The sequence below is a fragment of the Poecilia formosa genome, unplaced genomic scaffold (assembly GCF_000485575.1).
Source record: "Poecilia formosa unplaced genomic scaffold, Poecilia_formosa-5.1.2 Scaffold271, whole genome shotgun sequence".
NCBI classification, from domain to species: Eukaryota; Metazoa; Chordata; class Actinopteri; order Cyprinodontiformes; family Poeciliidae; genus Poecilia; species Poecilia formosa.
Window position 1 is genome coordinate 86,286 of NW_006800210.1, and position 13,252 is coordinate 99,537.

At 35.5% G+C, this 13,252-nt stretch overlaps 1 protein-coding gene across 1 annotated transcript; it reads left to right on the plus strand.

Annotated features, from left to right (window-relative positions):
* The first annotated feature begins 8,120 nt into the window (after positions 1-8,120).
* On the plus strand, positions 8,121-9,710 carry rgs16 (regulator of G protein signaling 16). Its single transcript, XM_007570947.2, has 5 exons — positions 8,121-8,281; positions 8,508-8,591; positions 8,700-8,761; positions 8,913-9,079; positions 9,169-9,710. Exons 1-5 carry the CDS (start codon positions 8,238-8,240, stop codon positions 9,382-9,384), a joined length of 573 nt encoding a protein of 190 aa, XP_007571009.1. The 5' UTR covers positions 8,121-8,237; the 3' UTR covers positions 9,385-9,710.
* Positions 9,711-13,252: the final 3,542 nt, after the last annotated feature.

Genomic DNA, 13,252 nt, shown 5'->3' on the forward strand with positions numbered 1-13,252 from the left:
TGTTTTTATCTTTTCTTCCCTTTATTTAACCAGGTAAAAGCCCTTTGAGATCTACACCGCATTGCCAAGAGGGATGAGTAATCTATTGAAGATCCCAGACAAAAGCTGTTTGCTAATAGTCAGTGTTAGTTATGGAATACATTCTAGAAAAAAAAAATAGGGAAAGCAATAAAAAAATATTACTAAAAAGCAAAAATGCACAAATATAAATAAAGAACAATAACCAAGAATGAAGATGTGTTGCAACTTTGTCTCGATTAAATGGTGAGGAATAAAGAAATATTTGTAAAAAGGTTTTTCAAATTGCCTTTCTGATGTGAAATGGGATGATTTTTCATGTGCAGTTAAAGAAAAATCACAATCCATCTTCTGCTCCTTAATGGATCCAGGAGCGTCTGCTCACCTGACCTCAGAGACTTCACAGGAGAGTGCAAATTCAGGAGATCAGTGCCATAAGAAGTCGCTAACCCATTAAATGCCTTAAAAACAAACAAGAGGATGTTATTTCTAAAATAATAACATCAGAACCAGTGGAAAGGAAAAAGTAAGTCCAAGTTGTCGTCTCACTTATGGGCATCTGTCACGGGTAGAGCAGATGTGAGAGTAGAGACTGGCTAATACCATTGCATAAAGAGACAAACATGATCAGATGATCTGTTTTAAGGCAGATGTGTGATTTTAATAATATTCAGCATTGTCTTGCGATATCAACATCCTAAATCAGTTTTATATATAGTGTTCATTTTGCACACAAAAAGCCCTGACTGCAAACAAGAAAGTGGTGAAATAATTTGACAGTTTCGTGAACTAAAATCAGACGGTACTGAAGGACGGTGAATCCTATTCAACCAGTTCTTAGGTTTTAAATCTGTGTTAAGCTGCAACATGGCAAGGGCCACAACCACAATGGCTGCGTGAATAATCCTCGCTTCATCTTTAATGAAATATTCTGTGTAAAAATATTTTTAAGAGCATAACCATCTGTTCAGGTGTATGTCACATGATTGCATACAGAATTGGTAACATTTATTGAACATGCAAATGTTTTTCAAAGTACTTTCCACATTGTAAATACAAAGGAAGAGAGTTCAGACTCAAAACTCTTCTTTTAATCCTTTTTATATAGAAAATATTTATTTTTGCATTGACCTTTGCCGTTTTTTTAAAAAGTCCTCGGTTTCAGAAGACTTGTTGATGGTGAAAACATTCCTGTTTAGAGTTAGGGAAAGTAAAGCAGCGTGCTGCACAGGAAAATGCAGCATGCTGCTTTACTTTTTGTCCTTAACTGCTCTGACTCCATCATGGGGGTGGAAAAGGGTGAAACAGAGCAACTATTAAATCTGTGTTTTACTCTTTATAAGCAACAACAGCTGGGAGGACATCATATCATCACCCACCTGATGAGAGGATGATCCAAATCCCACCCTCTCTTTTGCGTAGCAGAACCCACATGAACTTCATTTCCTGAAAGTAGCAAGCTGTGTTGTAGAGGAGCCTTTTTATTCTGACAAAGGTGAGCCCGAATCTTAAGATGCTCCAGCATATCAGGTAACATAAGGTGAACATGCTGGCACTGTGGACAGTGAGTAAAGTAAGGCTTTGACTTTTCAGTGTCCTCGATTGGCTCCAGCTACAATTGTGTTCCCAAGATGATTAAATAAGCTTAGCGGGAGATCTGACCTTTAGCCTGAAACTCGTTATTCCACGTAAAGGTCACTCTATATTCATTGAATTTTTCATCTTCTAAACGTTCCTATTTTTTATGTGTTTTGTAATTTGAAGGATGAAAATAAATTCATTTATTCATTTTTCTTTTTGAAGTTTTTCTGTTCTTAGTTTTGTATAAGGTACCAAATGTGTACAGAGTTTTCTAATTTAGCATTTATGTTCTGTTCAATTTGCTACTCGTTTTTAAATCCTTAACATGGCTAGTTAAAATGGGTAGAATAACCATACTATCAATAACCAAGGTTTCTTTCTGAAAAAATATTTTAAAGGAAACAATGAAAAATAACAATCACTTGTTAAAATCCAATTTCATAAATTTCTCCCAGACACCACAACCTGCCCTCGGTTGGATTATTAAGTCAAGAAATAAGCATCTAAAGGAGCAAAAATTATTTGCTATTTTGTAACAGCAGTTAAATGAAAAAGGCACTAATGGAAGTCAGAAGGCATCATGCAGCTCTTCGTACAGTGACCATTTTCTGACAGAGGTGCCCTTTGTTAAGCAATATTATGTATATTTGTTTTTTTTTGTTTGTTTTTTTCTTACACCTTTATTGCAATTTCCGGCTTTGTCATCGGTACTGGTGGGAAAGGCCTGACATCACACTGTCGTCTGTGGTTGAGTGGGTGGCAAGGTTCCCCCCGTCGCCTCAGGCAATCTCTGCCTCTCAGATGGCAACAAATGGTACAATTACATCCCCCACATCAGCACAATGACTACACAAAGGGCAGGTAAAGCCCAGGCAGAGATATTTCTTCCCATCTTCACTGCATTATGCTGACTCAATGAAATCAGTCGTGCTTGTCCTTTGCATACCAGGCTGGCATTCTCTCTGAAACAAAATGTCATTGATGTATTTTTTTTTCCTTGATTTTGACAAAGATTGTAATGTTATGTGTATAAATGGAAAAAATGAAGAGATCACTGCACCGAATCCCATCAAAAAGCACATGGTTATTATTCCACCAACTACTGATTTCTGAACTCTTCCTGAGTTAAAACATTAGTATTGTTGTTTCTAAATGAATATGAACTTGTTTTCTTTGCATTATTTGAGGTCTGGAAGCACTGCAGCTTTTTTTTTATTTTTACCATTTATCATTTTCTGCAAATAAATACTATACTTTTGCTTGGAATTTCGAAGACATGTTGTCAGTAGATCATAGAACAAAAGAACAATGTTCATTTTACTCAAACATACCTACAAAAAGTAAAATCAGAGAAACTTCTCATTTTTAGGGATCTCTTTATTTTTTCCAGAACTGTATATCCATATATATCCATATATATCCATCCATTCATTTTCTACACATTTATACTTGTGGGGTCGCGAGGGATGATCGTGGCTATCTCCAGTGGTCAATGGCTAGAGGCGGGGTACACCCTGGACAAACCCACACCTAAAGGGAATTTAGAGATACCAGTTCACCTAACAGTCCTTTTTTAGTAAGAACCCTCACATGCACAGGGAGAACATGCAAACTCAATAATGGAAAAATCCTTGTAATATCCCCTACCAGCAGGGAACACTTAATTATTGAAGTAGAAGTGACCATTTAGCAAAGAATGTAATGTTTTTACATTGACACCCCACCTCCATGTGAACAGAAGAGGCATGGGTAAGTCAATCCATCCATTTTCTAGACCTGCTTTGTCTTGTCAGTAATTAGGTTGTTTGTGTGACCTCAGCTTGACCTTGCTTAATTATAAAACATCGCACTGTCAACCCAATGCCCTGAATTGCAGATGTTTTCCTGCCCCCAAACACCTGATTCAAGAGATCAAATTTCCTTGAGCAGGTCTTCAAGTTTAACAGAAACTAGCCAATGATCTGTTTATTTAAATAAGGCAGATAGAAATGGCGGTAGATCTAAAAGATGCACAGTTACACAGTTTTACAAAATGAACAGACTGAAATCTGGGGTGAATTTATGTAACAAAATATCTTACTTTTTTTGTTTGTTTGCTAAAGTTTCCAAGCAACTACAGTCACAATCTTTAACTTTAATAGGCTTTATTTGCCTTTTTTATGTTTATTCTGAATGACACATTATGTAAACATTTCTTATAGTTTCAGATATTGATGTTATATTAATGATGCTTATTGGTTTCTTTTACTCATCATTGCATATCACTACCATAATGAGGACAGTTTTTAACAGTTTATTCATGACTTCAGCACTTTTTATATAAATGAGACTTTAACCATATCTTCTGATACTTCATAAAAAGGTACATAACAATTTTCCCATCGGCAGTCAGACCAAACTTTTCCCGTTTTAAGTTTCCAATTTTCATTTGCTTTTCAATAAAAAAATACAAAATATGTTTAGAGAACGTTTTATCCATCCATCCATACATCAATACATCTAAACGTTCCTTCATCCACCAATTGCCTACAAGTGCGTATTTTAGGATTATCTTTTATGTCTCTTTTGTTAAAATACAGATGTTAGCATACATTATCAAAGTAATCACTATAAGATCCTTTTAAATTCACATCTAGCTTCTTGCTAAATTCACTTGAATTTCCTGCTGTAATTGAATCAGCCTTTTCTGGGTCACTTTTCTAGCTCTGCAGACGTTTCTATGCAACTGAGATCAGGGCTTTCTGACTGCCTCTCCAAGACATTGGCTTGTCGTCTTTCAGCCACTTTGTAAATAATTTGGCGGCCGGTTAGGGGTCATTTTCCAAATGGGAGCTTTAGCTTCCTGCTGATGTTGCCTTAGTGTTTTCACACAATGTTCTTTCCTCACACAGAATTTATTTGTTGAAGTAATAGAATAACTCTTCCTCCTGGAAAACATGAACCCTACATGATGCTTTTACTTCTGTACTTTACATGTGATCTTTTTTTGAGGCTTACCAGCTTCGCAAATGTAACATTTTTTTATTATGGACTCACTATTTAATTGTATGCATTTTGTATGCAATTGTTAGGTCACACGACATGTCTCAAAAATTAATGTCTTTATCATGTGCTTATTTGCAAACCATGCTGTGAATTTCCATATTGCTTTTTTCAACATGTGCTCTTTCAACCCTTGTTGATACAGAAAGACTTTTTTTTATCTATTTATTTATTTATTTTTTACTATGGATAGTGACACTCTCTTATCAGCTTCAGCCAGTGTGTTCACAAGGTCTGTGCTGTTCTAGGGTTGATATGCACAACTTGGACCAAAACCAGTGACGACAAAATCCAGCCGTCTTATTGCTTACATCCCAGAGAAGTAAGATGATCGGATTTTTCCGAGAAATATATATTGATATAATATTTCCACAGATGGACATGACACCTTCAGTCATCTGGAAATGTTAAACACTTTTACATGTCAAAAGTAACATTGTTATGCATTTGTAATACATGCATAACAGTTGCAAAATAACTACACAATGACTCTCTCTCTTAACAACTGAATTTGTACACAATTTATTTTGTTTAAGGTGGCTGCATGTACAACAGGATCTTCACATTTAAACACATGTAACTCTTTGCTGATCCAAATTCTATGAGCAACAAAATTGTTATGCGATTTTACAAAAGTGCAAAGATTAGATAATTTAAACGGTGTGGGTTAGTTTTTAAGACATACAATTTTAAATCTCATTTTTATGCATTAGCACTTTACAATTTTCCTTTGTTTTTTGTTATGTTTTTGTGAAATGAAGAAGAAAATACTGGAGTGAAACCAAAGGAAGACAGAGCAGACTTTAAAAGAGTTTCTGGTGATCAGCTTAAAAAAATAAAGGATTTTCAGACTAGCCAAACTTAGTCTTCAGTTCCTTGAAATACCATCGGCCAAAACCTTGCATAAGAGGCATAATAAAGGTTTCCTTTGTCTATAAGAGAGGCTGTGGCTCAAGGCCTTTTCTCACCCCGAATCTAGTTATCTGGATTTGGAAGCATTAACTATAAAATATAACAAATAAGAAACTGTTTTCATCTCTGCTGATCAGTGAAGTGCTCAGTTAAGGAAAAATGCCCCCAGGTCAGGGCTTATGTGGCACATAAAAGCAAACCTCATTAGATAAACATGATGCCACAGAAATAGTTTTGCTGCTAAATTTGAACAATATAATGCAACAGCTCTGTACCGCCAACAATACAGTCAGTTCATCTGAGTATCTGGCTTCATGGTTCTGTCTCATTGGATATTTTTAGAGGTGGTTAAAAATACAAACAACTCAAACACATTTTTAGGCCTGCAGAGTGTATCCCTAAATAAATGTTATCGATCAGTTCAAACTTCTAAGTTGGAGGTTGTTTGAGAATCACAAACATATATCATGTCCTAGGAAGCACAACCTTTTTTGTCTGAAACGATGCCACCGCTGCTGTTCAGTTATGTATTGCCTCAGCTCCTCAAATGTCACTTTACTCTCAATCATATAACAAGTCGAGATAAGCAACTTACTGCACACCAACCATGAAACACTCTCTCTGTGGCTTTTTTGAGTTCACCAGCTGAACATCTTCCCCGCCTACTTTCAGTAATGGAGTTAAAGAAAGATTTCATTCATATAATTTCCTGGAATGAACACTTTCATCACATTCTAGAAAGACTGCGAGGTGTGAATGCATTTACTGCTAAAAGAATAAAAACTAAGCAGCTGTTAAGAGGACAACACAGGATGTCAAAAAGGCCACTGGGTTTTCATGTGCAAAAGGCAGCTGATGAGCTTCTGAATGTTATGCAATTTCCTTTGGTGCTGAGAATGTAATACTTATGCATTTATTCTGGATTTCATTCTGACTCATCTTAGGATCCATGTTTATTCTGTGAGATTTTTCTAAGGCATTCTGACTTTCAATGTTAACAGTAGTTAGAGCTGTTTTTGCTTGATAGTGTGTCTGGTCATGAAAAGTTAAAAGGTATCTGAAGAGACAACATTTTGTTTATGAAATTGCACATGAAATCAAAGCTTTTCACCTGCAAATAACTCTAACAGTTAACTGGAGAACAGATGCTAATCACTGTCTGGCTGATCAGGAAAATATATATTTATGGAGGGGAGTTACACAGAATGTCCACTTCAAATTAAGCAGAGATGATTTTTCTAACCACAAAAGCAGTCATATTTAGTACATTGAAACATGAGAGCTGACAATCTTCTTTGTCAGATTTAAAGTGTTATTTTAACATTAGCAACCTTTAAGAATATATAAACTTTTTATTAAGCCCGATTTTCTGTATTAAATATTTTTTTATTAATCTTCCATATTGCAATATGTAATGTTATAGATATTGTTTTTAGCAGCCATAATTAACAGAATTTAAGACTCAAAAACATAACCTTGTGTTATCAATTTGTGTAGTTGTGTTTCACTCAGTGCATTAAGTTACAAGAATAAATATTTTGATAATATTCTAAAATATTGAGTCAATCAATCCACCAAACTTATATGCATGGCACATTTCATAACCTGACAGTAGAAAGTGCTTTACATAATGAAAACAAAAACAGAAGTCAACAGCTGTGAAATAGCTGTGAACATAAATTGTGCTGAAAGCAATGAACAAAAAGTGAATAGTGAATTGAGTTACTAACATAAATAAACCTTTCAGGAATATTTACATTTATATGCATTCATTGTTCAGCCAGTCTTTTGATGGACAAAAAAGAACAACTGAGAAGGTGATGTCATGATGAAATTAACTTATTCTGTCCATAAGCATATGCATACTGTACATTTTACCTCATCCACCCCAATACACTTACAATTTATATAACATGACATTACGATCAATGCACTTTACATATTTAGAGGGATTTGATTTTCCCCCAAATCTGCTCTGTTGCTTCATATTTGAGTCAACTTGACTAGTTTTTATAAAACAGGAGATTGGCTCCAGCTGAACCAGCAAGAACAAGCAGGTATAAAAAATGGATGGGTGGATTAATTATTTGAGAATTTATATAATTAAAATAACAGTTTGTTTTTTGTTTTTTTTTTTTGCTAAAAAATACTATGTGACAAACCCAAAGGGAAGTTATAAAGAATTGGGCAAGATGAAAACTTTACATGATAAACTACATAAACAGCAGAGGGGGATCTGTTGATAATAATATATTGTGGGTTTTGTTTGTAGATTAAGAAACCCACAAAAATAGTGAAAACAATACCGAAAAATCCTGTTGTTGTTTTAGAAGTAGAAAAAAAAAAACCACACACAAAAAAAAAAAACAATCCATCAGCTATCAGAGGCTTTTATCATTAAACTGTAATTTCCCAGCCTCGACCTTGCATGTTCTCCCCCATACACTGACTTCATCATGTCTCCCTCTCCCTCTCTGTTTCTCTTTGCCTGTGACCCTCTCTGCTATTGGCTGACAGAGCTGATGACACATCAGAAGGTGTGGGCGGTAGGATTATAAAACCTCTGCCTTGTCTCTACTCAGGCACAGACAAACAATTTCATTCCTGGCTGAGCTTTGCTGAAAGGAAACTTAAGCACCATTGAACCAAGACAACCCCCCCCTCGCCAGCTCCCACTTGCTGCTATGTGTAAAGGACTCGTATCGCTGCCTGCCTGCTGCTTGGAAAGGTACATTCATTTTTATGAAAAGACTGATTCTTTGGATTATGTGTTAGAGGAGCAGGTTTTGCAACATGCGTGTGGGCATTTGAGAAGCTCAGATGGGATTTTCATTTTAAGCTGTTTTATACTAGTGACGCTTGCAGCTGTTGAGTTCTAATGTAGGTTTTTCTGTGAATATGAAATGATGTCACTTAGAAAATTGTATCCAACCTTTTGCCTCTTTCCCTCTCAGAGCCAAGGAGCTGAAAGCAAGGCTGGGGATTCTTCTGCAAAAGCCCATTTGGACTTTATCCTGCTGCAAAATAGGGAAAAACAAGTAAGCTTAACACAAATATGGCATTGCTATATTTTGAAAAAAAAAAAAGATCTTGATGTGTTTTACAAAATTCCAGCTTTATCTAAGCATGTTTCTCACTATTTTCAGACCAACCCTGGAGGAATGCCTGAAGTGGAAAGAATCATTTGAAAAGCTACTGTCCAGTAGATGTAAGTTCACTTCTGAATTAATGCTTTTCATCATATTTTTGCACAACAGTGTGCTTTGTTTCCCATAAATGACTCGCATACACATGATTACGTATGCAGCCTCCACAGCTCCATCAGATGTAATTACTAATCAAATTTCCTCCATTTGCAGATGGATTGTGTGCCTTCACAGCCTTCCTGGTTTCTGAGTTTAGCGAGGAGAACATTGCATTCTACTTTGCCTGTGAAGATTACAGAAGAACCAAGTGTCCTACGAAGTTACTCACCAAAGCCCAGAAAATCTACACTGAATTCATCAGCAGTGAAGCTCCACGAGAGGTAAGAAGAGACAGATTCAATGACAGTCTCTGAAATGTCTAAGAGAAAAACTGACAAACTGACTTTTTGTCTTCTTGTGTCTTTTATAGGTAAATATTGACCATGAAACCCGCGACATAACCAAAGCCAACTTGCAGGACCCGTCGCCATCTTGTTTCGACCAAGCCCAGCACAGGATCTACATGCTGATGGCCAAAGACTGCTACCCTCGCTTCCTCCACTCTCCAGTTTATAGGGATCTACTGTGCCAAGCTAAACCGAGCACAAAACCCACCAATCTGCCCCATCTGGTCAAAAAAGTGTGAAGTCGATTATTTTTTTTCTGATTTTACAAGGGACTTTAAGCATCCTTAAAATTTAAGCACCCATGAAATGTGCAGCATTTGTTGCTGTATAAAGAAGATAGTGCTTTGACATGACAGCAGAACCAAAGATTGCTGTGAGGAAAGTGTCACCAAATGGGGCCAGTGGTGCAGATTCTGTTATTGCAAAGAGAGGATGACACTGAAAGGGGAAGAGGAAATGACTGAAAAGTTGAGCGCTGTTGTCACAAAGTTGACTGATGTGTCAACACAGATGAAGTTTAAAAGCACTGTCATTAGAAAGTTAAACTAAACTGGCTGAATGACAATAAAAGAGGACAACGAGGAAAAAGCACTTTTGTTAGCCATTAGGCAAACTTTTTTTCTGGTAGTGATGTGCAATGAAATGTACATTGTTTTTTAAACTGTACAGTACTTTATAAATTTGTATTTATTAGTATTTATTTGCCTTCAATGTTATTGTTGTACTTTTGCAAAACAAAGATAAAAAAAAATGTCTGTTTCAATTGTATTGTCTTTATATTGTTGTCTTTTTTTAAAAAATACAAACAAATCATCTAAGTTATTTGGAAAATAAACTGTGAAAAAATATATCTTTGTGTCTTCATTACACAAACTTACAGTTTCAAAATGCATCTACAGATTCTAAGTCGCGTTGCTTAGCAGGGCTATATATTTAGTCTTGACAGAGAAGCAGTACTGTTAAAACATACCACAGTTTAGGGCTGATTTAAGTAGCTCGCTTACCCAGGTAACACAGATGAAATATTGACCGGGCACATTGTGCAAATATCCAGAGACTTCCCCATGTAATCATTCATATTATCTGATAAAGAAATGACAATGACATCCATTATTTACTAACTTTTACGAGTTATTCTGTCGATGGTGTCATGCATAGCTGTTGTTCACCTTGGAAACAGCTCAACTCAGTGCCATAAAGAACTCAGACAGTGGCACTTTGCTGCTATGGGCTATTGTCATATGTCTTATAAATAAGAAGGAGCTTTCTAGCAAACTGGCAGAAGAACTGATGATGTGACTGCAATAACGTAATGGGAATGGCTGTAAACTTCAGCAGTGCCTTAGAGACTGTTTGCACAGGTCATCAACAAGAGGCAATATATAACAGTGAAGCTGCCACCAGGATGAGACACAGCCACAGCCTCACACTAACCACAAAATAGCGCAAAAGAATAAGGTGCATTCCCACGAATTTTCTTAGATAAAATATATTATTTTTTTCCTGTTGTGTCTGTTTTGAGGTCGATTTTCTTCAGAGAGAAAGAGGCTGAATGTCAGGTTTGTGTATTCAGATGTCATCAGCGTAGAGTGGAGCCAATATTAGGTGGACAACAGCTGGTCCATGGGGCCTCATCCATATGTACATTTCATAATGCTGCCTGCTTTCCTATAGTAACCTTCTGACATTTCTGCCCAGATCCATGCACAGCAATGACCATCCAATACTGGCTCCAAATCTCGTGGGTTTCAGCATATACATACTGTTGCAAGCACCATGCATAACAACCTCTGAATACAGCTCTTTGCAACATAAGAGAGACAATATAATGTGAGAAGAGCAGTAATTGATTAGTAGATTATCTGAACACAACCTAAAATTATTACAAATGTAAAGGATTTCTTCTAATTTTGCTTGTTTTTCTTTTTTTGTTGTTTTTTTTTTACTTACATGTAATTGTTTCAGACAGTCTATCAAGTTTAATATCAAACAAAATCTGAATGAATACATAATAATAACAACCTTATTTAACCAAATTGGGCATACAGTAGGTAAAACATAATTTATCATAAAGCTAACACCTGCCTGTACCACCCATGGGGGCAACAACAACCATCAAGTGTAGTTTAAGCTCAGTCTCATACATATGTACTCATATTCATCTGATTACTGCTACAATTTTGCAGCAATTCAAGTTTTGTTAATCTGGCTATACTTTGGAAAAAGTTACTGCTTTTTCATAGTTTGTGAGTGGTTCATCCAAAAGTCCCAAAAATGTGGCTTAATCAGGATTAAATTAAAATGTACACATGATGTTTCAACATTTTTTTTTAAAGCTATAGTTTCTGCTGTGAACCAGCATGACAGCAGGATGCACACACTCACTCTGCAGCTATCGTTGCCTCAAAACATTTTTAGTAATTGATCAGTTGCAACATGTCTCCTCAAAGCACGAACAAGCTCTTTTTTACAATTCCTTCTTCCAAATAATTGTGACTTCATCCACGGAGGTTTTTCTGCTCATGTCTGTGGAAATTAATTAAGAGACGCTCAAAGCGTTTGATCTCTTTCGAGAAACTCTAAACCTCAACCCATCCACAAGCTTCATGTGGACAGATGTCACTAGATCTCATTTCCACAGAAGGAATCCCTCCAATCCAGGAAGGAGCATTTTCCTTCACTGCACTGCAGACCTCTTAGTCCTTACCAGTTTCATCTAGTTTTACAAAATACAGTTTACATTCTTATTAATGATTAATTTGATATAGATGCAAAGAAAAGTGGTAGATTTGTATCCACTGACAACCCACACCAGTAAAAATATAAGTTTGTTGTTTTTTTCCATATTCTTTGAGAAGTGTAATAAATACAACACAATGAAACATTTTCCCCCTTCTCTTTGAGTACATGAATAAAAATAGCACTGGGCCCTAAGCTAATACACAGCTGACCTGACTTCTCCAAACAAGAAGCTAAAATCTCATGACTGACCTCAGACTTTGTAAATTTGTCTTGCTTTTAATTTATCTCTTATATAAAATAGCACGAAAAGAAAAAATAAAGGTACATGGAGCCAATGTAATTCAAAGTTACATCCAAGCTCACTTGCTCTGTCCATATAAATGGGTAACATTTATGTCTGAAGAAAACCAACTTTAAGTTTTATAAACCTTGCATTTTCAATGACATGATTTTACAGAGCTGTTTCAATACTTTTCCAAATTGTATGTTGTTTTAACTCAAAAACTTCGATTTTTTTTTAAATGTAGCGTTTTACTGACATCTAGTGGTTTGATGGGTTTATATACGTTTGAAAGACGAATCTTTCTGCTTTCAAAATAACACTTTGTCATTTTAAGATTAAATAGAAGACAGTATGTTTAATTTATAATTATTCAACTTCCACTTTATCAGCTAAAAGCTGTATGATCAATTAAAGGCTTAGACACAATTTAATAAAGGAGACACTTTTAGAGGTTTTTATAATGATTTCTTTAAAAAAATTCTGTGAAAATTAGCTTTATATTATAATATTACTCATACATCAAAAAAATACCAGGAGTGTCGCCTTGATTCTTTCATATATGTTTGAAAAATCCCTGAAACTTTGGTCGCAGCCATTCAGGCTGCTGTGATGACGTGTTGAAGGTGGAGCATTGGAAAGAGCAGGAGCTTTTTAAAGAGACAGAAGCAAGTTACATCTGATATGTAAAGTAATTATATAACTGAAGATCACACATTTACTTGATCTTGCTGTAAAAAGCCATGACAATATATAATATCCCCCCTTTACCTACTCATCTTTACTTGAAGTGCCAATAATGGAGGAAGGTCCTCTATTTGCTTACACAAACATCACTGTCCAATTTGGGCTTTTGAAAAAGTTCATGTTTCATATGAACTGTACCTTGTACAATAGGAATAAAGTTAATATGTATATCTGCTCTCTGGGTACCAAATTATGAATAAAATAATAGTTGTTTATATAAAATTATGCCAAACTATGAAAAAAAATAACTTTGTTAAAAAATCTTTCACATTTTTAATGTTAGCAAACCTTATAGAAAATACTTTCTTACAGAATTTGAGTAATATAAATATAAATAT

Coding starts and splice junctions, on each gene's coding strand:
- rgs16 (XM_007570947.2), top strand. CDS start 8,238: ATGTGTAAAGGACTCGTATCGCTGCCTGCCTGCTGCTTGGAAAG. Junction 8,762..8,912: donor AAAGCTACTGTCCAGTAGAT/GTAAGTTCACTT, acceptor CTCCATTTGCAG/ATGGATTGTGTGCCTTCACA. Junction 9,080..9,168: donor GCAGTGAAGCTCCACGAGAG/GTAAGAAGAGAC, acceptor TGTCTTTTATAG/GTAAATATTGACCATGAAAC.